This window comes from Balearica regulorum, chromosome 2 (genome assembly GCF_011004875.1).
Source record: "Balearica regulorum gibbericeps isolate bBalReg1 chromosome 2, bBalReg1.pri, whole genome shotgun sequence".
NCBI classification, from domain to species: domain Eukaryota; kingdom Metazoa; phylum Chordata; class Aves; order Gruiformes; family Gruidae; genus Balearica; species Balearica regulorum.
Genome location: NC_046185.1, coordinates 116132993 through 116154616, shown reverse-complemented (window position 1 = coordinate 116154616; position 21624 = coordinate 116132993). Strand labels below are relative to the sequence as shown.

The window sequence follows — 21624 nt, the reverse complement described above, 5'->3', positions numbered from 1 at the left end:
ATGTTTACTTAATTTGGTGTAAAGTGCAAGCTAAAGGAACCAAAATGGAGCGCTCCTTTTATTTGTAACCCAAAAAGAGAAATCAGATAGTTATTGCCCTGTGTTTAAATGTGCCATGTTTGTGCCTGGGATGCTTCTATAGAAACACTAGCTTTGCCATCTTGGTAAGTTGACCCATATATGTGCAGTCAATGTTCCTTCAGGTGTTCTTGATAGCAGGCAGCAAAATCAAAGCTACTGCTCTACTTGTGAGTGGTCTGCCATTCATTTTGCATCTTGTCTAATTTAACAGTGTTTCCAGACAGAAAGAGAAGATGCCATTGGGTAAACTGAATTTATAGCAACTACACCTTAGCTTCTCATGCACTACCATTGAAACATTCCCTTATTTTACATTTTCCTCACAGTCATCTAACTATAGTTATTCATCTGGAAGGAAGTGTAGGATTTTACTTAGAGGTTATTGTATTTCACAGTAAGTCAGCTGAGTCACAAAAGCCCTATACAATATTGTCTCTGGTGGGGTCCACATTTCTCATGCTAATGAATTTACTTTTGATGGCTGACAAGTTGGTGACTTGTCTATATTTTTCTTCTGCACTTATGACCAGCCATATTCTAGCAGGTCTCACTGCTTCTTTGGGGAGAGATTCTGCCTTGAGAAGACATGCTGTGTCTCCTCATTTTGTTTAAGCACAAGAGAGTGGTGCTTCAGGCAGAAACTGCAAAACAACTTAGCAGCTCAGTGTCTGAGCATTAGCTATCCACCTATTTGGACTCTCCCCAGCTGCCTACCCAAGTTTATGCCCAATTCTTTGCCATTTATTAGATTAGTAGGTTCTTCCTATGTTTAGGGAAAAGTAAGTGTTCTTTGGAAAGAGATCATTTTACTGTAGCCTGAAATTTAAGTCTCTGCTCTGTAGAAGAGAAGGTTTATCCTTTTTTCCCACTGATTTTTATCTGTTTCATGCAAATATTTGTTACATACTGAATGTAAAATTTTCACTATAAAATACTGTTACCAGGGTGGAAAACCAGTGTTGAAATCCATGCTGAAAAGTTGGGCTTATTAATCCCTTGATATGTTTTATGATGGCTCCATTGCTACTACGTTTTTGTGAATGATGTGTAAGATATTTAGTGGTATGCCTCTAAATTTTCTGTTCTTGTATTTAAAAAAAATTTTAAAAGTTTTAAAATGCTCCAAATCAAAACAATGTTTGGACTTTTGTCGAGCCAAGAGTTATTTTGATTACCTGACAATTAAAAATGTAGCTGCTTTAGGGTCAGTAGTAGAAAATCCCCTTTCCCCTGCATCTGCTGAGCTGGAAAATCAGTTATTCACACAGCTGCGATGCAGAGACACTTCTTCCCCCGCAGCTACTTGAGTTCCTGCTTTTGGCGGGGGCGGGGTGGTGTGGTGTTGAGGAGGGAGTTCTTTTCCTTTTGAAGCCTTCAGAAGCCACAGTGGAGGAACAGGTTCTGTTTGCAAGTGCTGGTGATGCAGGCAGGAAGATTGCTGGCATCCTGCAGAGGCCTTTCAGAACTTTAATGGGTTGAGTCACAGTCAAACTGTCTGCCGTATACTTCCTAACCCATGCAGTTGTGGTATAGGAGGCTGCCTACACATCCTTCCGTCAATTCACAAAGTCTCCTCATGCCTACTCATTCTAGCCTGATCAGATATGAGTAGTCCAACATATAATTTCAGCATTTTCTGAAATAAAACTCAGCCTGATTTCTGCCATGCCTTTTTTTTTTTTTTTTTTTTTTTTTCCCTCCCAGCAATGATAGGAAAAGGGATTTAAGTTATTTCTATTCTGCTAAAGGTAGAAAGAAAAGTGAGCTTTGTTACATGTGTCTTCCTGGTGTGTCTCATGAAGGATGAGTTTTCCACATAAGACCTAATTGCCTAAGCCCAGTGGTTCCCAGCCTGATAATGTGTTCTTGCCTTCTCTTTTCTCTGTCAGTCTTTCCATTCTCTGTTCTTACCTTCCACTCAGATATCTAGCTGTTCTTCTGCCTGTCTTTTGGTTTTTTTCCCCAAATATCACTCACTGTCTCTGCTTTCCATACCAACATACCAGGAAGTTGTGTGGTTTTGCTCCAAGATCCTCCATCACTGATGGCAGAATTGAGGTGGGTCCCCTACAGCAAAGAGGCAAAAGCCTGGAGTGGCTGGTTGCAGCATAAACACGAGTTCAGCAAGTACTGAGGGAGGAAGAGAATTGCAAGGGAGTCATGGCATCCTCTGTACAGCCCTGTGTGGTATGTGCTATGGGATACATACGACGCTTACAGTCTTGCATATGTTCAGATCACTTCTTGCCATTCATAGCACACCTAAACTTTCCCATGTATATGGAAGCTGTTGGCTAAATGAGGTCCTGATCCAAAGGGCCCAGAAGTTGTTGCAAGTCTAGCTATTGTCTTCAGAAGGTTTTGAATCATACCATCAGTCGCAGCAGTAGCACAGAAAGATTTGGCTGGTTTTTGTGGAGCCATGATCCCTCCACCTGCAAAGCCGAGATGTTTATACATGGGGAGAGAAGGCGACTAAGTTTTGGAGTCTCAGGTTTTCCCATTTACTCTCTGCCAGGAGCTTTTGTGAGGTGCTCTGGCAGCCAGTCTCACTGATGTGCAATAAATGTTGATTCTTTGCTAATATATCCATACCACAACACATTAGGGCACTAGTAGGGCCTGTTTCACATTATGAAAGAAAAGAAAATTAAAAAACTTGCTATATTCTGCAGGTACTGCAGTTTTCTGCCTTCCTGCACTTCCACAGGTGAGCAAGGAGAGGATTGCAGGGAAAGCATTGCCTTCTTACATTTGTGTGGGACACAGAGGGAGAAGGAATACCTGGCCCATGGTTTTCAAACTGGACCAGGTCAACACCAAATCACTTCACTACCCACAGGCAGGGGGAAGAGCACATCCTGGTGCTGCTTCTGAAGATGACATGGCAGCTGGGCCATGTCTCATCTTGGGTCTTACCACCATGCTTTACAGGGATTCGGTTGGTTCTGCCGGGAGTGGCAAAGAAAGGAAGAAGATAATATTTCAAGATAAACCACTGTGTATTTAGCTTTTTCCTGTTAGCAGCTCTCCCCAGGAGCAGCATGTTACAGTGCACTTCTCACACGATGGGCTGGTTGGCCCCCAGGTGCTTACTCATAGTTGTGCATGACAAAGCACGTGTTGGACTCCTAGCATCTGATCCTTAACATGGTCTTATAACTAGATGTCCCTCCAATAAGGCACGGCTTTGTATCTGTGTTTCTCCTATCAGTGGCTCCTTTCTTTTTCTTTGGTGTCTGTAGTAGGTCTCAGGTCTTCTCTCAAATCTAGGCTTAAATTGCAATTCTAGCACCTTCCTGAGGAAGGCAGACATAACTGAGGCTTTATTTTTGTTTTGCTGTGAGGAATTTCTGTAATGTGTCAGGAATGTGAAGGAACACTGAGATAGGAGAGAGGGGAAGCATGGGAAATTGAAAATAAAATAATGAACATAAAAGGACAGGTTAGAGGGGACAGTGCTGAGTGAAGGATCTGGGAAGAACACTGATGCTAATGTTGAGGCAAATGACAAACTGCCTTAGGAAGAAAGCAAAATTGTTGAAGAGGGTGAAAGGAAATCGAGTCTGTCTGCAGTAGAGTCCCACATCCTTCTCAGGTAGTATTCGTTTTAGGACTTGCTTCCTAGAGTTACTTAAAGCATCTAAATGAAAAGGGAATGGTGAAGTCTACCATATGTGATAAGGAGGCTTAGGAAAAGGAAAAGTAGTGTCAAGAAAAGAAAGAGCATCACTGCAACTTTTGGATATTAAAATGTTGTGTGACTTTTCATTTTGGGTCTAAGGAGGTTTTTACCATCTTTACGAACCAACTCTCTGAACCTCTTGCCATATTAACCTACAGCAGCCTGCTAGAAAACTTGGTATCTATTAACGTAGGATCATTTTAGATAGTACTACAAAATAGGTCTGAGGAAATGCTCCTTTTTAATAGAGCAGCAGTGCTTCTTGAACTGTCTGCCATGGGAGTTGTTATCAGTTTTGATGCAGCTATAGTGGGTCTTGCCTTTCATTTCTGTATTTACTTCCTAATCATAATGAATCTCTATTCTGTTGCCAAGCTCTGAGGTCGGTTCGGGAATCTGAGAATTACATCTGCATTTGCTGTGGGCAGTGTACTTTGAGCCAATTTAATCTTTAATGTGAGGGATTAAGGGATTGGCTAAATTGATATTCCTTCCCAGTGAAGGAGGAATATGTCTGTCTGGTGGTTTCATCCTCCTGGATTTTGATGAGGAAGCTTTTGAATATACCTGTCTTCAAAACTTTGCCTTTTGTCAGTCATTAACTCTTAGTTGCACGTATAAGCTTCATTATTTAAGCTGATGCAGATTTTCAAGCCCATCATAGTCAAATGTGGAAAATTCTTAATTTAGTCTGCTGCCTCCCTGAGGGTCTGTTTTGTGCTCCTGAGGTAGTGATGGACTTGAATAATTCAATGGAAGATCATAAAGGAACACTGCCATAAAGTCAGAAAATCTTTTGATTTTGGTTTGGTGGTGGGTTTTTTTGGTTTCGTTTGGAGTTTGGTTGGTTTTAGTTTAGTTTCTTATCTACTACTGGAGATTTTGCATTATTTTTCTGTGATCTTGGCATGACACTTGCATTTATTTTATGTTGTTGTCCATGCTGTTGGTAGCATATCTTGTAAAGGCAGGTGAGCCTTCTTTGGATGATGCTGAGCACCATTGATAATAACGCAAGGGAAAGTACAAAAGATCTTGCACTTAAAAACAACAACCTAACGTATTCTGTAAGGAGGAGTGTTCCTTCCTGTATCTCTCTAAATGCCTTGTTGGACACCTGGATGTTGGAGGGCTGCCTTCCACTTCTTCTAAAGACTTTTGGCTTCAGAGGAAGCAGGGTACATCAGACAATTCATATGGCTAAATCCCAGAAGAAATTCAGCTCTCACCAGTTGCTGACCAACACTGCCTGAAATGTCTACCTTGAGAAACACAATCAAGCCTTCATTTCTCTTTCTGATCACTCATTAGTTTTGTTTGGCAATTGGGAAATGTTTCTCTTCCATTTACAGCAGGAATTTGTAAATAAGAGGGGATATATATACACAGTAGGTAATTTAAAAATAGTAAAACTTGTATAGATCTGTATTCTGCTACAGATACTATCAAATTCCCATGCCTTAACAGGCTACAGTTTCATCTGTAGAAATGTCAAGAAAATGGATAACACTGGTTTCCTAAAAATTTCACCTCCTTGCATTTTTAAAAACATTTTTAAACCTCTTCCTTTCTCCTCTTCTGCTAGTCATTTCATCTCATTCTTCTTGTGATATAATTTTGTTCTTATTCTATGCTTCTCTCACTTTCTCTTTTTTCCTCCCTTTTTCTGAGCTGTAGTTGTAGTGGGGTTTTTTGTCATTGTTTTATTTTTTTTAAGGAACAATCTACTTTTTAAAAAAAAACAAAACCAAACACAACTCTCTCTCCTGTCTTGCTTGTCAATGTCATTTCATCACTCAAACTCTTCTTGGCTGCCCTCTCTTGGTAATTTTTTTTTTCCTTTTCTTTTTCTTGAGATTTTTCTCTGGATTTTTTACTTTTCTCTAAAGAAAAAAGTATGTTGTTGTTGCGTGTTACACATCATGGTGGTTTTCTGCTTTGCCTCATGGTAATGGGCAGTATTGATCGAAGGAACAGAGGAAGAGAAGAGGTTCTGCAGCATTTAGTACTCCCGTACTGTGAGCTGGTTTTGCGTTTTGTCTGTATAATATCTAACGTATTAGAAGCCACATTTCCATGTTGGACCTTCCAATTGTGTAGCTCTGCAAGGACTGAAGAACGGAAAAACTGGCAGAAGTAGATTCCTAATAGTAAAGTAAATGGCAGCCAAGCAGACCAGAGTCGAGGTAGGACGGAAAGAAGATGGTATATGGGCCAGCAGCGTGCCCAGGTGGCCAAGAAAGGCCAGCAACATCCTGGCTTGTATCAGCAATAGTGTGGCCAGCAGGACTGGGGAAGTGATCGTCCTCCTGTACTCAGCACTGGTGAGGCTGCACCTTCCGTTTTGGTCCCCTCACTACAAGAAGGACATTGAGGTGCTGGAGCATGTCCAAAGAAGGGCAACAAAGCTGGTGAAGGGCACAAGTATTGTGAGGAGCAGCCGAGGGAACTGGGGTTGTTTAGCCTGGGGAAAAGGAGGCTGAGGGGAGACCTGATCACTCTTTACAACTACCTGAAAGGAGGTTGTAGCCAGGTGGGTGTTGGTCTCTTCTCTCAAGTAACAGGACAAGAGGAAGCAGTCTTAAGTTGTGCCAGGGGAGGTTTAGATTGGATATTAGGAGAAATTTCTTCACCAAAAGGGTTGTCAAGCCTTGGAACAGGCAGCCCAGAGAAGTGATTGAGTCACCATCCCTGGAGGTCTTTAAAACACATGTAGATATGGTGCTTAGGGACATAGTTTAGTGGTGGACTTGGCAGTGTTAGGTTAACAGTTGGACTTGATGATATTAAGTATCTTTTCCAACCCAAATGATTCTGTGATTCTATGGTGCCAAGAGTTCTCCTGCAATGTCCATGGTTTCTGCCTTTAAATATTTGTTTCCCCCAACCAAAATTTAACCACTGTACCTGCTGATTGTGAAATGTCTGGTGGATCTGCAACTCGCTGTGAATTTGTGAGGGGGAGGAAGAGGAAGATAACAGGGTGCAGCCACTTCGTGAGCATTAATGATAGACCTCCACTCGAATGAAGGTTGTGTGGGCTTCATGACTTCCTCACTACTTTCCTTTCCTTGGTAAAATAACTGTTGTGACAGAAACGTGAATCAAGTCAGCTTCAAGTATGCTCTGCAGACATATAGAAGTACTTTCAGGCTAGAGCTGTGTGTTATGTTTTTTTCCCCTCTTATTGTTTTCAGGGGTTTATGAAGTAAACATGTCCATTCCCTGCTTATTTCTCCTCCATAACCAGAGTGATAAAGGAAATAACATTAAAATCATACCCTTATCAGCTGTATTTATAGCATTTTACTTTGGAACAGGATATGAGTTGCAAGTCGTGAAAAGAGTATTACAAATATAATAATGAATGTTGTAAATCTGTTGCCAAGATTAGGAATGATTTCTCTTTGGGTATTTATAACAACTCCTTTTTTTTTTTTTTTTTCTTTCCCTTTTTACCATTGCTGTTTCTTACAGAAGATCTGTATCTGTCAAATTTGCCTACAGATATTTAGATGTAGTAAAGGGCCTTCCATCTTCCTTTCTTACAGAAATGTAGCATGTCAGCCCTGCCTTATTTTGCACTGCAAATGCTAAAAGATGATGCTTGCAGAGAGTGTGTCTGAGGATCATTTGAAGGCTGCTTTACATATTGATTACTCAAATTGCCATTTAATTTGCTGTATAGCAATACACAGTGCCTTAACTATTTCTCTGGCATTCTTATTGATTGCTGTAATTCTGCCTTACATTATATGCATATATGGTGTCACTATTAAATATTTATGTGCTCATGAAATGTTAATATGTCAGGTTAATGTGAAACTCAACAAAATGCATTTGCCAGAAGCGAGCAGGAATGCTGATCTGAGTGCTTCCCTTCCCCTCCCCCTTACCCTTTCATTTTGCCTCTCCATTGATTTTATTACCACTGTTTCTCTGCTGTATCTAAATCTGTGTCAAAGCAGCCCCCTGCTCCAGTATGCAGATTTTATGTTTTATTATGCGAGAGATAAAACACAGTAATAATAAAACAAGAGAAGTGATCTCAGGGAGGTGTTGAGACACAGCTTTACATTGCACTTGTGCTACGCTATCATCGCTCCTGCATTTGGGTATGGAAATACAGCTCTGTCCTCCATGAAAGAGACTGAAGCAGTATGACTCATCCAGAATGCAAAGTCATATTCACATGTTCCTTGAACAGTGGCTGCAGCAACGTAAAACAAAAATTGCAGGGATGTTTTTTTGATTTGGTACAGCTGTTATCCAGAGATGACATGGAACAATTAGATGTAATTTAAGCTGAAAATTTTAGAAGGAAAGTAACTCCTCTTGGCAGACTGGTAAACACGATTTGGACACTGTCCTGTTGGAAAAGCCCAGTAAAAATGTATAGGGGCCAAATATTTATCATATTCCTAATGACTTTCTAAGCTTTGGTGGGAAGTCTAGGCAATTTTAAAAAAACCCACAATACTGGAAAAAAAAAAAGAAAGTGATCATCCACTCTCATAACACAGAGAGCAACCATCCTTTTACATGCCTGGGTGATGGGTTGGGAGCAGAGTATCAGCTGGAGGCTGCCCTTTGTACAGTAGGACTAAAATAGATGCTTGGTGAAGAGTCTTTGCCATGCTATGTGAAACATGTAACTTTCCTGCTTGCTTCTGGGTTCTCATTCTTTTCCCACTTTTACCTTTAACTGCTTCACAGAGCAAGCTTCTGCATGTGAGAGAGAATGAAACAGTCACAACTAAGATCTAGGGAGGGAGGGAAAGGTTTTGCTGACATCCAGCGTTGCATTGGTTGTCTCATCCACCACACTGTTTTGAGTGAAGCTGCAGCCCTGGAGCCTTTTGTAAAGCATTCTTTGCTGCCAAAATTGAAAGATTTAAAACAAACAACCAATCAAAAGCCAAACAAAAAAAACAACCACTGAAAAAGCCAAAGAAACAAAAAACATGATGAAGATGGGGGCTAAGGAGACAAGAGGAATGCAAAGCAGAGACCAATGTGTAAACACCTGTTTCTGAAGAAAATTTAGAGAGCCTCTGAGGTTCTCTGGTGCTTGGCAAAATCTTTTACCTTTGAAATTAATTTTCTTCCTCTGTCCTTTGCCCCCAGGCTATGCAGCAGCTGTTTAGGATGTGTTTTGTTTCTTTTTTTAAAGCTGGTGGCAAAGTTTGTTACTACAAAGACAATTTTTACTGCAAATCTGTTTTCACCATTTCTTTTTTTTTTTTATTTCCCCCGCCCCTATTTTACTCTCTTTTCAGACTCTCAGCTTCAATGAAATCTGTAGTATTTTTATAACCGATTTTTTTCATCTGTAGTGAAATAATGTGTCTGATATGGCAGAGTTTAATAGGTATAAAAATGTCCGAGGAATTGTTTTCTTTCATTTATTTTGCAGTGTCACTCAACAGAGAGTATAAAGGCTCTCCTTGAGTCGTTTTTGCAGCATTCATAGACTTGATGCAAGAGTGATCCCTGAAATGTTTTGCACACAAGCACAACTCTCTTCCATAATAGAGAAAATGCACACATGTTCTTCCTTTGTGGACTTCAGTTTGATTTTTTGACACTTGGACCTTTTTTGGAGCCTGAATCCAAAATGCAATTTCGGTCCCACTTTTTTTTAATTTATTTTCTAGTTCTTTCTAGGTCTGTTCATGTCTATAAATGTTCTAATTTTCTTTAACTGACAAATTTGAATTGAAACTCACTCTTTCTCTTTGGCTTCTACTGCAGTTTCTCCAAGCCAGGGGTGGTGCAGAACAGCAACAGTGCGTAGGAATGGTAAAGCTTCCCAGTTGGTCATGGAGCAGGACTGTGTCTGTGTTGCTGACTGCCTCAGACATAGGTCATATTTAGCTGGAGAGAGGGCTAAAGTTTATGAAAACAGAGCCTCCGTGTAGAGTTTCCTAAACTCAGCTTGGTATATCTTGTAAGTGTTGGCAGACAGTGCTTCAACTCACTGGTTCTTCAGACTGATTATTTTCCATTTTGATTCCTTCTTCAGATTGTCCTGGAGAACAGCAGTCGAGAAGACAAGCATGAGTGCCCATTTGGCCGAAGTAGCATTGAGCTGACAAAGATGCTGTGTGAAATACTGAAAGTAGGAGAGCTACGTAAGTTGACCTGTTTGTTTGACCTTTAAGAACCATGGCGTGAGTGCAGTGATACCTAAAATCTGTCTCAATGCAAGAATTTTCTTCTGAAAATTGTTTCTCTTTATGGTTACATATTGCGACTATGCCTTTTTTTCTGTGTCTCTTATTAGTTTGTGGACATACCAGGGATGAGAGTGAAGTAGGGGAAATAGAGAGCCAGTCTATATGAAACAGGGCAGTTGCATCATTTCCAGAGCGGTCAGTTAATTTCCTGTCGGGTGATTTGGTGTAGTAGACTTCATGGTCTTGCCATTCCACAGGCTTGTCCATAGGTTGTTTTTATGTGAGTATCATAGTCATTCTTTGTGGGATTGCTCATCTAAACTGACGCATCCTGATTTCTCTTAGATATCTAAAGCTCTATCTAAATACCAGATGATATATGTATCATTTTCTTTAACAGTGTGATATGAAATATTGTATTTTAATACAGAGTAAACAAGCTGTCTTTGGCTTCAATTACAGTCCTTGACAAATTGTTAGATACTATCAAATGGAAGAGCATGTCTGTATCTTCATTAGTCTAGAGTGTTGGTGTTTAACTCTATCAATGTATATAAACTTCAGTTACCCATCAATAATGTTTTGGATCCAGCTGCAGTCTGTTTTGGCAAGCACTGCCACAAGCTTCATTTTCTTCTTGCACAAGCAGGGGGCACAACTGAGATGCTTTGTTTCCTTCAGAGACATTTTCTTCCTTTTGAATTTTTTCCCTAATAAAAGATTTTTCTTTTACCTTTACACCCAAGTCTATGAAATGTAATGAGAGAAGAGCAATATAAAAGGCAGCAAGAAAGCCTATAGGTGTCATTCGTTCTTGTTCCTACTAGCTCTGCAATAGACATGAAAAGCTGCCGTTCTAAAAGTATGATTTGGCATTAATACATCTAAAGGTTTTAAATGTGGCGTCTTGAGGGAATTTGTTGACCTAAGGAAAACTCTGTGTCTGTGCAATAGGCCAGGATAAAACCTGTGCATTGCTTGCAGCCTCCAAATTTACACTCAATATTTGACAGACCCGGACGAATGATAGGATGTTTACTTTTGAATACCATCCTAAGTAAACCAGAGTTATTAAGGAACGCATTCACTACATCTATAAATATACAGTTTAGCAACTATTTTAGATGTATGGTAATGTGTTGCATAAGGTTCAAACTGCAGGAGATAGGTGTCCCTTAAAATAACCTTACTGCTGCAGTTTGAGGTATCTAATGCCAAATCATGCATGATAGGTCTGTCTGAATTTTTCTGCTGGTAAATGTAGGAGGGACGTATCATCTCAACAAAGCTGTGGACCTATATGAGTTAAGTGTTAAAGATCGATTTTATTTTTACAAATGCACAGAAAAATATCTGAAATCCGAGGTACGGCTTTGTACAGGGTGGTTTTGTGTATATCCCATCACTCCATGGGACTTGCACTGCACTTTTCTTCTAAGAAGGGTGATTGATCTAGAGGTTAGCCAGGTGTCTCAGACTTCTTCCTTGCTGTGTCATAAGAAGTCATTCGATAAATAATTTTTTTTTCAACAGACGTGTTTGTTGTCCACATGCAAGGGGCTATTAGTATGTAGATGATTTGTCATGTATAGTATTGTTTCTTCCAATTGCTTCTGACTTCTGCAGATAGCTCCTTTCTTGTTTTAACTTTTTCATTATCTGGTCTTCTAAAGTGGGCACTGTGAATATAAAAAGAGGATTTGGGGTGGGGGCTCAGTTACCATCTGAAGAAAATATGAAAGAAAAGATCTCTCTGCTATCTTAGCTTTAGAAAACAATGAATTGTCATATTTTGGGGAGGTTTTTGGTTGGTGTTTGGTTTTGGGTTTTTGTTTGGGTTTTTTTTTTGTTAGAGTAGCCATATGGTTTGGAAGTGTAGGGTTAGAAAGAAAACTGAAAAATTCTCCAGGGATAGCTGTGGCGAAGGGATGTTACCTTTTAATGTTCTAAAGCCACTTGCTTTGGTGTTATTGAAGCTGCAGGTCACTGGGATGCTAGGTGTGCTGGTTCGCAGCAGGCTCCCGTGGCGTTCTTTCATAGGCGCGTGATGTTGTGCAGAGACGAGTTGACGCTGAGGAGAAGTGCGCTGGTGCTTCTCTTGACAGAAACCAGATGTAGCATGACTGACTTCTGTAAAGTCATGCTAATATACACCCACAGAGCATCTGTCTCTGGATGTGGCAGTAAGATTGCGTCATAGCCTTATATTCACAGGGGACAGAGCTAAGGTTACCTCTAACTCATCTTGACGATTCACCTGTTCACCAGTATGTTTTCTTAATGGTTTTGTTTATGTGGAACTCTAATTGTCATTTTAAAAGGCTGTAATAAAATACGCCTTTAAAATAATGTACAGAAAGCAGATTTCTTGAAAATGGCTGTCACAGATGTGCATCTTTAATGACCTGTGATCAGCTGTAGATTTTGTTGAGAAGTGCAAACTAGAACTGACATCTTAGGAAAATGTACATTCAGGTTTATTCTTCGCTTGAAAATAAATACTGTATCACTGAATAGGATTGGACATCTTAAAAATCAGTCATTAGAGTTTAGGGCAAAGGTGTCACTGGTAGTTTTTGTGTGTTAGGTTTCAAAATATGTATTTAGGCTCCCAGTGTTTCTTCAGAAATTCAAAACTAGTCATTATTGTATTGGAAAATACAACTTTTTTCCTAACAGTTTCTGAATTGTATAATTTAAAAGCCACAATAAATTACCTTTTGCTCATGAAATATTCAGCAGTAGAAACTTTCTTAAAGTGCAAAGTAGATAAAAGCTGCTAGACTGTCCATTATTTATGAAGAGCACTTTAATGCTGATTATATTCCCCTTGTTCCACTGTATTAAATACCTTCAGGCAACAAGAAGACATCTTACCATTTCTTTTTGGTCCTTTCAAGCACACACACACCCCCAGCAAGGACTCACAAGAAAGTTTTAAAGTCATGCCACTTCTCCTGCTTTTGTATTTCCCCAAATCCAGGTACTGGACTTTTTAATTCTTTGAATTTGGTTTCAAAATGCTCATGACTTGGAAATTAATCTTTTCTTCAGCAAAGCATTTAAGCATATGTTTAAATCTTGTGTAAGTAAAGAAAGCTCGAGTGCAAGCTGTGAGTTGAGCATATGGTAACTGTTTTACAGAGGTGGACTGCGGAGTAGAGGAACTACAACTTAAGAGAAAGATTGGTGCAGTGTTTAAGTAACATGGAAGTTAGAATGAAGCATGTCTATAAGCCTCTTCAATGAAATCTCTGAATCAGGAACGAGTGCAATATTTGACTATAAATCTTTAAATCTTATGCTACTGGTGCTGTTTAAAAAGGCACTGAAGAGAATGGCTTTGCTAAGTACTTGCCAAGGCACTCCTCTTGGCAAACACTATGGTAATTCTGATTTTTCCAGTAATAGTTTCTTTTGTCTATCTTGACTAACAAGATGATTTGCTTCTCATCCTCTGTGTCTTGGAGCTAACATCAGCCAGTAACACGTATCCCAGTGAGCAATCCTCCTCCCCCTGTAGGGTAGGACACTTTGACATTCCACATTCCTGGTACACTGACAAGTTTACAAAGAGCAGAACAGATCAGGCCATTCATATTTCCTCCTCAGCAGCTATGAAAGCTAAGGTAGCCTTTATCTTCCCTCTTCCTTCCAGTTTCAGCACATGATATGTAGGAGTACCCACGTAACAGGCTCCTGGCTTTGCTGGGAGGCAGTAATGTTGCAGATAAATATAAAAATTAAAAACAAGATCAAAAAGACCTTCCAGAACTGGAATTAGTCAATTTAATGGGAAATTTGGAGTTCATTAAAACTTAGTATTTGTCATAAGTGAGAATTTGAGTGCTCAGCATTTTGCATAAGTAGCCCTAATCCTTTCTGATCTGTGCCTACAATGTCCAGTTCTCTGTACCTCTGCTCAGCATGTGACACTGTTCCTACCCTCAAAACTCATTCAGGCTCTCAGTCCTGGTGGAAAATGGTGCTTGACTGCGTTACCTGATTTATGCAGAACTGGTACAGCTTCCCAGGCTTCTTTCCTTATTTCCATACGGGTTCAACTTGAAATTGTTTAGCGTTGAAGCTGGGGAGGGGGTTTGTAGCTGATAGAGGAACGATAAATTAATGCTGTGTGCACTGGGGAAAGACAGTGCTATCGATGGAGCAGTAGTCTAAAGATGTTCGTAGACCAGTATCATTGCATGCCTGAAGCTATTCTGTAGTTAAGGCATGTCAGACTTAAAGTATTTTTCAGTGTATTTTTGAGCAGAACACAGATGTTCAACTGTCAATGTTCCTATTTGATTGTTTTGATGGGTGGTGTTTAGGGCCTTTTGCAAAAATCTGCACTCAAGCTTTATGACAGACCACAGGGGTATATGCCACATGTCAGATATATGTGTTGTCCTAAAGCTTCTATCGGATAAACAACTTTTTCACTGGGTTTTATTGCTTTTCTGTTGTGGGGAATTTAATTGTCATGAGGTTTTGTTAGACTTGATTAATTCATAGGATTTTTTTCTTGAAAGAGAAGATCTAAATGCCAATGTATTATAATGCCCTTGATTCTGTTTATACATGTTCTTGCTATAGATTTCTCATTGCAATTATTGCCCAGGTTGCAGAATAGAAGTGGTCTAGAAATTCTTACTTTATTGTCCCTTTATCAAATAGAATGTGCTGGGCATTGGAAAGTATACAGTGATATTCATGGCTGTGCCCGCCGAGATGAAGGTAATCAAATCTCATGCTTCAAGGAGTAAGCTGATTGCTGCAAGGGTCAGGAAGCACTTTTTCCTCTTTGCACAATTTTTCCTCTGTATTGCACAATCCGTAGTGTGCAGTGTAGTTTGTTTCTGTTGGTCTTTCCCTGAAAGCATATTGGTCACTGCAGGATCAGCATTCCAGACCTCAGGGCTCGCCTGGTTTGATTTTCCTTTTGCTACAGCAAATTCAATATTTTTATAACTGAATGTCATATTTTACAATTTTTTCCCCTTGCTTGAAAGCTAATTGCCTTTTCACCCTCCTCTTCCTCCTCCTCCTCTTAAATAGAATAAAGCCCCAGAAATAGTAAATAAAATTAGATAAGGGAATTTTTCCTTTTCTCACATGTCTTCTTCGAATTTCATTTTCTGGAGACTGAAGCATTTTACGAGTCAGGAAATGTTTGTTAGGAAGTTAAAAAACTTCTGGCCAAAAAGATAGTTAGTGAAAGGTAGCAATTTTCTGTTTCTTCCTAAACTTTCTTCCTAGCTTTAGAATATAATAAAATAATTAAAAGGAAATTCTAACCTCCTTTGTCTTAATTTTTTTACTGCGTTCATACTTACATATCCATCTTTTTATCCTCTTGCCCAAACTGTCACCACATCAGATAATTCCCAGTCACAGCAATAATTAAGCAAATCTTGAGCAAAGGCTAGAAGATAAGCAACATTTAAAAACAATTTCACCAGCAGTGAAGGAGGGAAAAAAAATCTAAAATAATCCATATTGATCTTGAGTTTTAAGGGTTCCTTTGAAAACATTACTAGCAAATTAACCATTCCTGACTATAGGGACATTAAATATGTTTGTCCTTCTTGAGGCAAAGCTAATAACTTGCTAAGTAGTCTAAATTGTACTTTTCTTTTGTATGATAGCAGAATCTTACTTTATTGAACAGTCCTCTCTTCCTGTTTGCTGGCACAGTCCCGCGGGAGAGACAGAATGAAACTTTCTAGGGAGATGCTAATTTTTTTGCAGTTAACCCCTTCTTGCTCTAAAAAGTCCCAATCTCTTCATGCTTATGGCAAACTGAGAAGTCTCTACAAAATGTGTACTGTAATCTATAAGAATACGAGCAACAGAGCTGCAGACACCTTTTGAGCAAGATGTTTCATTTTTACCTGACAGACCAATTTTGGAATATTATTTTCTACACACGGTACTGTTGGCTTCAAAGTCGGTACAATGTTGGCTTCTGGGTCAGTTAGCTAGACACCCTGGTCTGTCTAGTATCCTCTTGTGGGTTTTTCTATTGTCTACAGCCATATGTCTGCTCTTTGATCTCTTGGGAGCACAGATCACAACTTGTTTTGTATCTGCAAAGTGCTTAACCTTATTGTGTACTGGGTGCAGGATTCTTTAGCTTCTTTAAAATTACCTTTACTCAATTTTCAATGTTGTTAATAATAATAAAATGCATGGGGTGTGTGGGGGAACTCAAAAAACACTTAAGGGCAAGAAAGAGATGTGGATGTAAGGGATTTTTTTAGAAATTGATTAATGTATCCAGAAGACAGCAAAGAGGTAACTTGATTAAGCATGAAGAGCTCTTTCATCTGGTAACGAAAGAGATAGCAAGAATCAAGGCCTAGAAGTTAAAGCCTGATAGATTCAAACTGGGAATAAGGTATAGACATTAGCTGTGAGGGTGCTGAACTACAGAACTAGCAGAAGAGAAAGCTGAAGAATGATAAGAGAAGGAAAAAAAAACACAACGTGATGTTGATTTCCTGTGATTACTGGAAGCTATAGCTTTGGCAAATTTGACAGTGTGGTAGAATAACAGCTGTAACTTGTTCTAATGTGGTTACTGGAACCCAATTTTAGGATTTTTTTAAAATTTTTTTTATTGGAACTGCATATGGACAAAGTAGTAACTTAAAAGTCTGGGCAGATGTGACAGCAAACAAGAAATAGTAAAATATTTTTGATTATTGCCATAGGAATAAATTGCCATACATTAAAATAGTTTGGATTATTGCCATAGGAAAAGGTATGGCTGAAATAAAAGCTTCAAAATATCTCCCATTTTGAAAACCCTGCATGTCTTCTGAGCACGGAGAACTTTGTTAGCTGTTCATCCTGTGTGTTCCATGGCACTTCTTGGTTTCCCAAGAAGATAAAAGTGAACACTGAAAAATGCAACAACAAACTTCCCTCTTGCACTGTCAAGTACTGGAACAGGCGGCCTGGGCAAGTGACTGAGTCACCATCCCTGGAGATATTTAAAAGACGCGTAAACGTGGTGCTTAGTGGACCTGGCAGTGCTAGGTTAACAGCTGTACTTGACGATCTTAAGGGTCTTTTCCAACCTAAATGATTCTGTGATTCTAATGGCGTATACCTTGAAGAAGGAAGCAATAGGCAAAATCTTGTAACAAAATTCAGACTTTAAAAGTTCACTTGCAAACCTGCAGAAAGAAGGACAACTAAGATGTAGTTTATTGCTTATCTGGAACATTTCCTGTACATTTTAAGGGTTGGTCATTGTTCAGAGACAGTTTAATGCTGAGCAGGTTGAAATTAGGAGAAAAATCGTCCTGGAATCCATTCTGGATCTTCTTATTTCATTTCTGTGTTAATATTTTATAAATACAGATTTATTAAAAGTAGCCAAAGTCTCTTGTATTTTGCAGCAAGCTGTGCTTCAAATCTGCAGTAAGCTCTCAAGGTTTCACAGCACTGCTGTGCAGCAGACTGGAAATTTTGCAGCTGCTCCTTTTAAAAGAGGCATGGAGTTGCTTAATGAATTGCACACAGAATTGAACAATGTATAGAAGCCCAATGTTGCTTTAATGGCAACTTTCAGTGTATTTTAATGTTGCTTTGTATATTCCAGAAATGTTTGGGTTGGCAAAGCTAAAGGATTTTCAGGGTGGAAGTAAGACATGTTGTAGATGAAGAGGTGCACTTGAAATTTTGGTATCTGGAAAAAGCAGAATGATTTTGGGGTTTGAGGACAGTTGCGTTAGCAGGATGTCTGCAGAAATGAGAATGGCAAGAGTGTTTTCTCAAGGAGTTGGTGAAAACAACAATGAAAACAGAGTAATGAGAGTCTGAGATCTTAATAGATTTTCTTTAAATTATTTGTCATTCACGAGCTGTATTTAATTGTAAAACATGATCAAACTGCCCTTAGTGTACTTTGTTGTAAATCTTTACCAGTCAAGCTCTGTCTTTGCAAGTAAAATAACAGTAATGGTGAGTAACCTGAATGGCTGGACCTGTGCTGTAAAAGCAACACAGATTTTTAACGTTGGGTTACTAATGTTATGTACGTGTCAAAATAACATCCATCACTTTCATTTCTGTTGAAACACTTGCTAATGAAAAGCTTAAGAAAATTAGCTTCTAACAATTAAACTTCACTTGCCCTTCTTGAAGAAGCATAGATTAGCTGGAACTGTGACAGGAGAAAGCTATAGACCCTCAGGCCTCTTACAGACCTTAGAGATGTTCACATTTAGCAAGAACTTTTAATAGTGCTGGCTAAGTAAAATAAAAACAGGAGTCTGCGGGGGTAGATTTTGCTGTGTTCCATGAAGAAGAATTCAAAAAGTGAGTATAGCCACTCTTGAAACTGCCCTTTCAGCGTTACTTCTTTGCTCCTCCTGTGGCGTTCTCTCTTCCTGGATTAGCAGAATCTTTGCATAAATGTTTAAATGTTGTGAATGTCTTTTTGTGGCATATTTCTTTGTATGTAACAAGGAATTTAATTTCTTGTTTAATAACATTTCTGGTCTTTGTGCCGAAGTTTCACCATGGCTATCTTTTGTGAATTGAAAAATAACTTCAGTGTGATTTTTTTAAATGTAAAGCTTAAATACCTGCAAGTAAGGGAGAGGAAGGTGGATTCTTAATTTTGGGAGAGGAATTCCAGAAAGCCTGGAGAATTGGCTTACAGCATTAAAACAACAGCAAATGTCATGTAGTGTTGTGGGGTGGAGCCAGGAGGTGAAATCGTGACCTCCTAGAAAACTTTACATTAGGATCTTCCACCCCTCCTATAGGGCATTGGGAGCACAAGTGTTGGTACGCCTGGTCTGTTCTTTGGCTAGCATAGCTAGACTTTCCATTTTCGTTCTTTCATGGGAATTTTGAAAAAAGTCGGCCCTAGTTCTTCTTGGGGGCGTACAATTGCTCTCACGTTTCTTTAGCTCAGTGTGTCAGGAGGTCAGCAGAGTCTCCTGTAATTCCTGCCTACTAGTTCTTGGACAAATCAGAGCTGCGCTCTTTGTATGCACTGCTTGTGTGCCTATATATGCTTATAAGTCATTAGAGGAATATAATTATATGCTGCCGACTCCAAGAGCTCATCACAGTAGGCAGTTTATTAATAGGGAGACACACACGCTTGCACCCATACAGACTCCTGGTCTTTGTCTTTGAAGCCATGTTGTCATAGGAATTTAGGCTCCCATAATTTTTTATTTCACGTGTTGGGGATATCAGAATAAAATGGAGCTCTCTATGAGGAGTTACTAGATACATAAATACTTTCTGATGGAACAGTTGTTAGCTGTCCCCAAACACATTTCAATGTACTGTGCCCCTTTGGCATGGAGAGCTGTGACTCGGTTCTGGATCTTTCCAAGTTGGTTTTGAAGGAAAAATTCATGGCTCAAGTTAGAGATGTCTCTCTTTTTTCCCTTAAGTCTTGTCTGTTACTGAAGCTTGTAAGGACTTTATTCTTGCTGTTTCAAATGCTGTGTATTTACAGACCTCTGGCCTCCAGCAGTTCTAGTTTCCAAGTCTTTCAGGCTCAAGCTATCTGCTTATTTTTCATGGGCCTTTGTGTTTTATATGTGCACAGCTTGCTAAGTTACTTGCTAATAATCCCCCAACTGGCTGGTGGCTCTATTTTCTTCCCTAATTACCACTACAGAGCATCAGTTTAATTATTCTATCCAGCCTCTGAGAAAGGACTTAAAACATCCATCAGCTCTATCCAGATTTGTTGTCTCTTCACATCAAAGACCCACTTGATGACACTTAAAAAACCATAACATAATAATATTAGCTATAGGCATGTATGAAGTGACTGATAAGGAGCTAAGGGAAAGTGTTGGACTCTTCATTCATCTGAAGTAGGTTATCGAGAGACAAAAAATAATTGGTTGGTTGTGTAAATATGAGTGTGAAAGAGCTTGTTGGTGTGACACTGACTTTCTTAAGCTTTTTGCAATGAGTTTTCTTATAGTGGATAATAGGCCCTTTGGTCATTTGGGTTGCTCTTTGGGTATATTTAATTTTTAAGTTTATAGCCTCTCAACTCAAAATATAGTTGGTATTTGCATAGTAAAATTCTAAGACGAGATCTCTGATAGTTTGTTCTTTGAGCCTCTTCAAGGACTCAATGAGAATTAAGCACATAACTGACCAAATCAGAAAGCAAAGGTAATCGCCTTATAACCTTACATATTTCACTTGTGTTCGTCTTAACATTGAAAATATATTTTGTCCTTCACGTGTTCAGCTGTCCATAGTTTTTGGTGTCTGGTGCAGAATACAATTTTTTCATCCTCATCAGTGACAGAACATTGTTTAGATGAACAAAATAGCACTGAACACAGCAGAATTCAGCATAGGTTTATTGCAGGGTGGAGCGGAGCTCACAGGACCAAGTTGTAGGCTGCGCAGTATCTCAGCAAATAGTTCAGTTGCTCTTCTTCTGGGGTTTTTAGAGTAGATGGCAAACCTCACCTCAGACATTTCAAGGCATACACCTAAGCAGGAAAAGTTACCTTAAGTCTTAAATAGGCAAAAAATTGACTGAGTGATAACACAGGAGTGTTACTGCTAAATGTGTTTTGCTACAGCCAGAGACTGCTATCAAAATAGATGAAACCATTTTGGAAGAGGAAAAAATTATCAGAGCCAGTGCCAATGAAAAGAAGCCATGAGGGCGTGAATGATTTTCCATAGAAAAAAGGTTGAGTGTGTCTGTCTAGGCCCTAAATTCATTAGTTATTCAGGCTACAATTAGTTTTAATTTAGGCTTTTTATTTTTATGCTTTGCAATAGAAAAAATTCTCATGATTCTTGACTTTTAAAACAAAAACATAAGGAAAAAAACCACCCCACCACCTCCGCGGTGTTTTTTTATAAAACAAATGCTTGGGATTTGAGAGGTGACAGTATTGCAGGTATCAAAGCTTTGGTGAGTATTACCATGAAAAATAGTGAATCTTTTGTTCTAAAAAGACTTCAAACTTTAAGGACAGTGGAGCTCTCAGCTTTTTAGTTTTATTGCCTGCTTTTCCCATATCACTATTTTTCAGGCATGTTTTGTGAGGGACTTGTGATCAGGCTGGAGCAATTTCTGCAGTGACCATCTGCAGATGCTGTTAGAACTTGTGGCCCTGGTACCAGCTAAGGGCTTAGATGATCAGGATTGTCATAAGCCTGTCATCTGGAAGGACAAGAGGATCACTGATCTACAGTAGTATTTTGTTGATGTGCTATAGTTAAAGGCATTAAAAGTCTTGAAGATTATTTGTGAGGTATTCTTGAGCTTTACAGGCAGATGTTTGGAAGCTTGTCCTGGAATTCTTCTCTTCCTTCAACTTTCAACAGTGGAGCCATCAGCCACCCCTTCCATTTTCTTCCCCTTCCATGTAGTGAAGCGTAGTTCTAATAATTTTTTCTTTGTGTTTGAAAATTATACATTTTTGTGTTTTGTGAACACCGAGAACATCTACAGGATTTGTAGTGTAGCTGGTATAAAACTCAACCTGTAGTGTTCTCTGGCTGTGCTTTATTTGTGTGATGATAAGGTTCCATTTGATTCCCCCCCCCTCCTGTTTTTAAATAGCACATCATCATGGTTTAGGAACATTTGAGTTGCATTTTCAATCTTTCCCCTAATATTTGCATATTAATAAGTCATTGAAAAACATTATGTAA

The 21624-nt window shown here is 39.1% G+C and overlaps 1 protein-coding gene across 6 annotated transcripts in view; it reads left to right on the top strand.

The window, feature by feature from the left end:
• Positions 1–21624, top strand: part of ELMO1 (engulfment and cell motility 1) — a 313180-nt gene that overhangs the window by 151869 nt on the left and 139687 nt on the right. For all 6 annotated transcript variants that reach the window (XM_075745465.1, XM_075745471.1, XM_075745466.1 and 3 more), the window contains one exon: positions 9792–9900. In XM_075745465.1, the coding sequence (XP_075601580.1) occupies positions 9792–9900 (109 nt within the window). The remainder of the gene's footprint in view (positions 1–9791; positions 9901–21624) is intronic.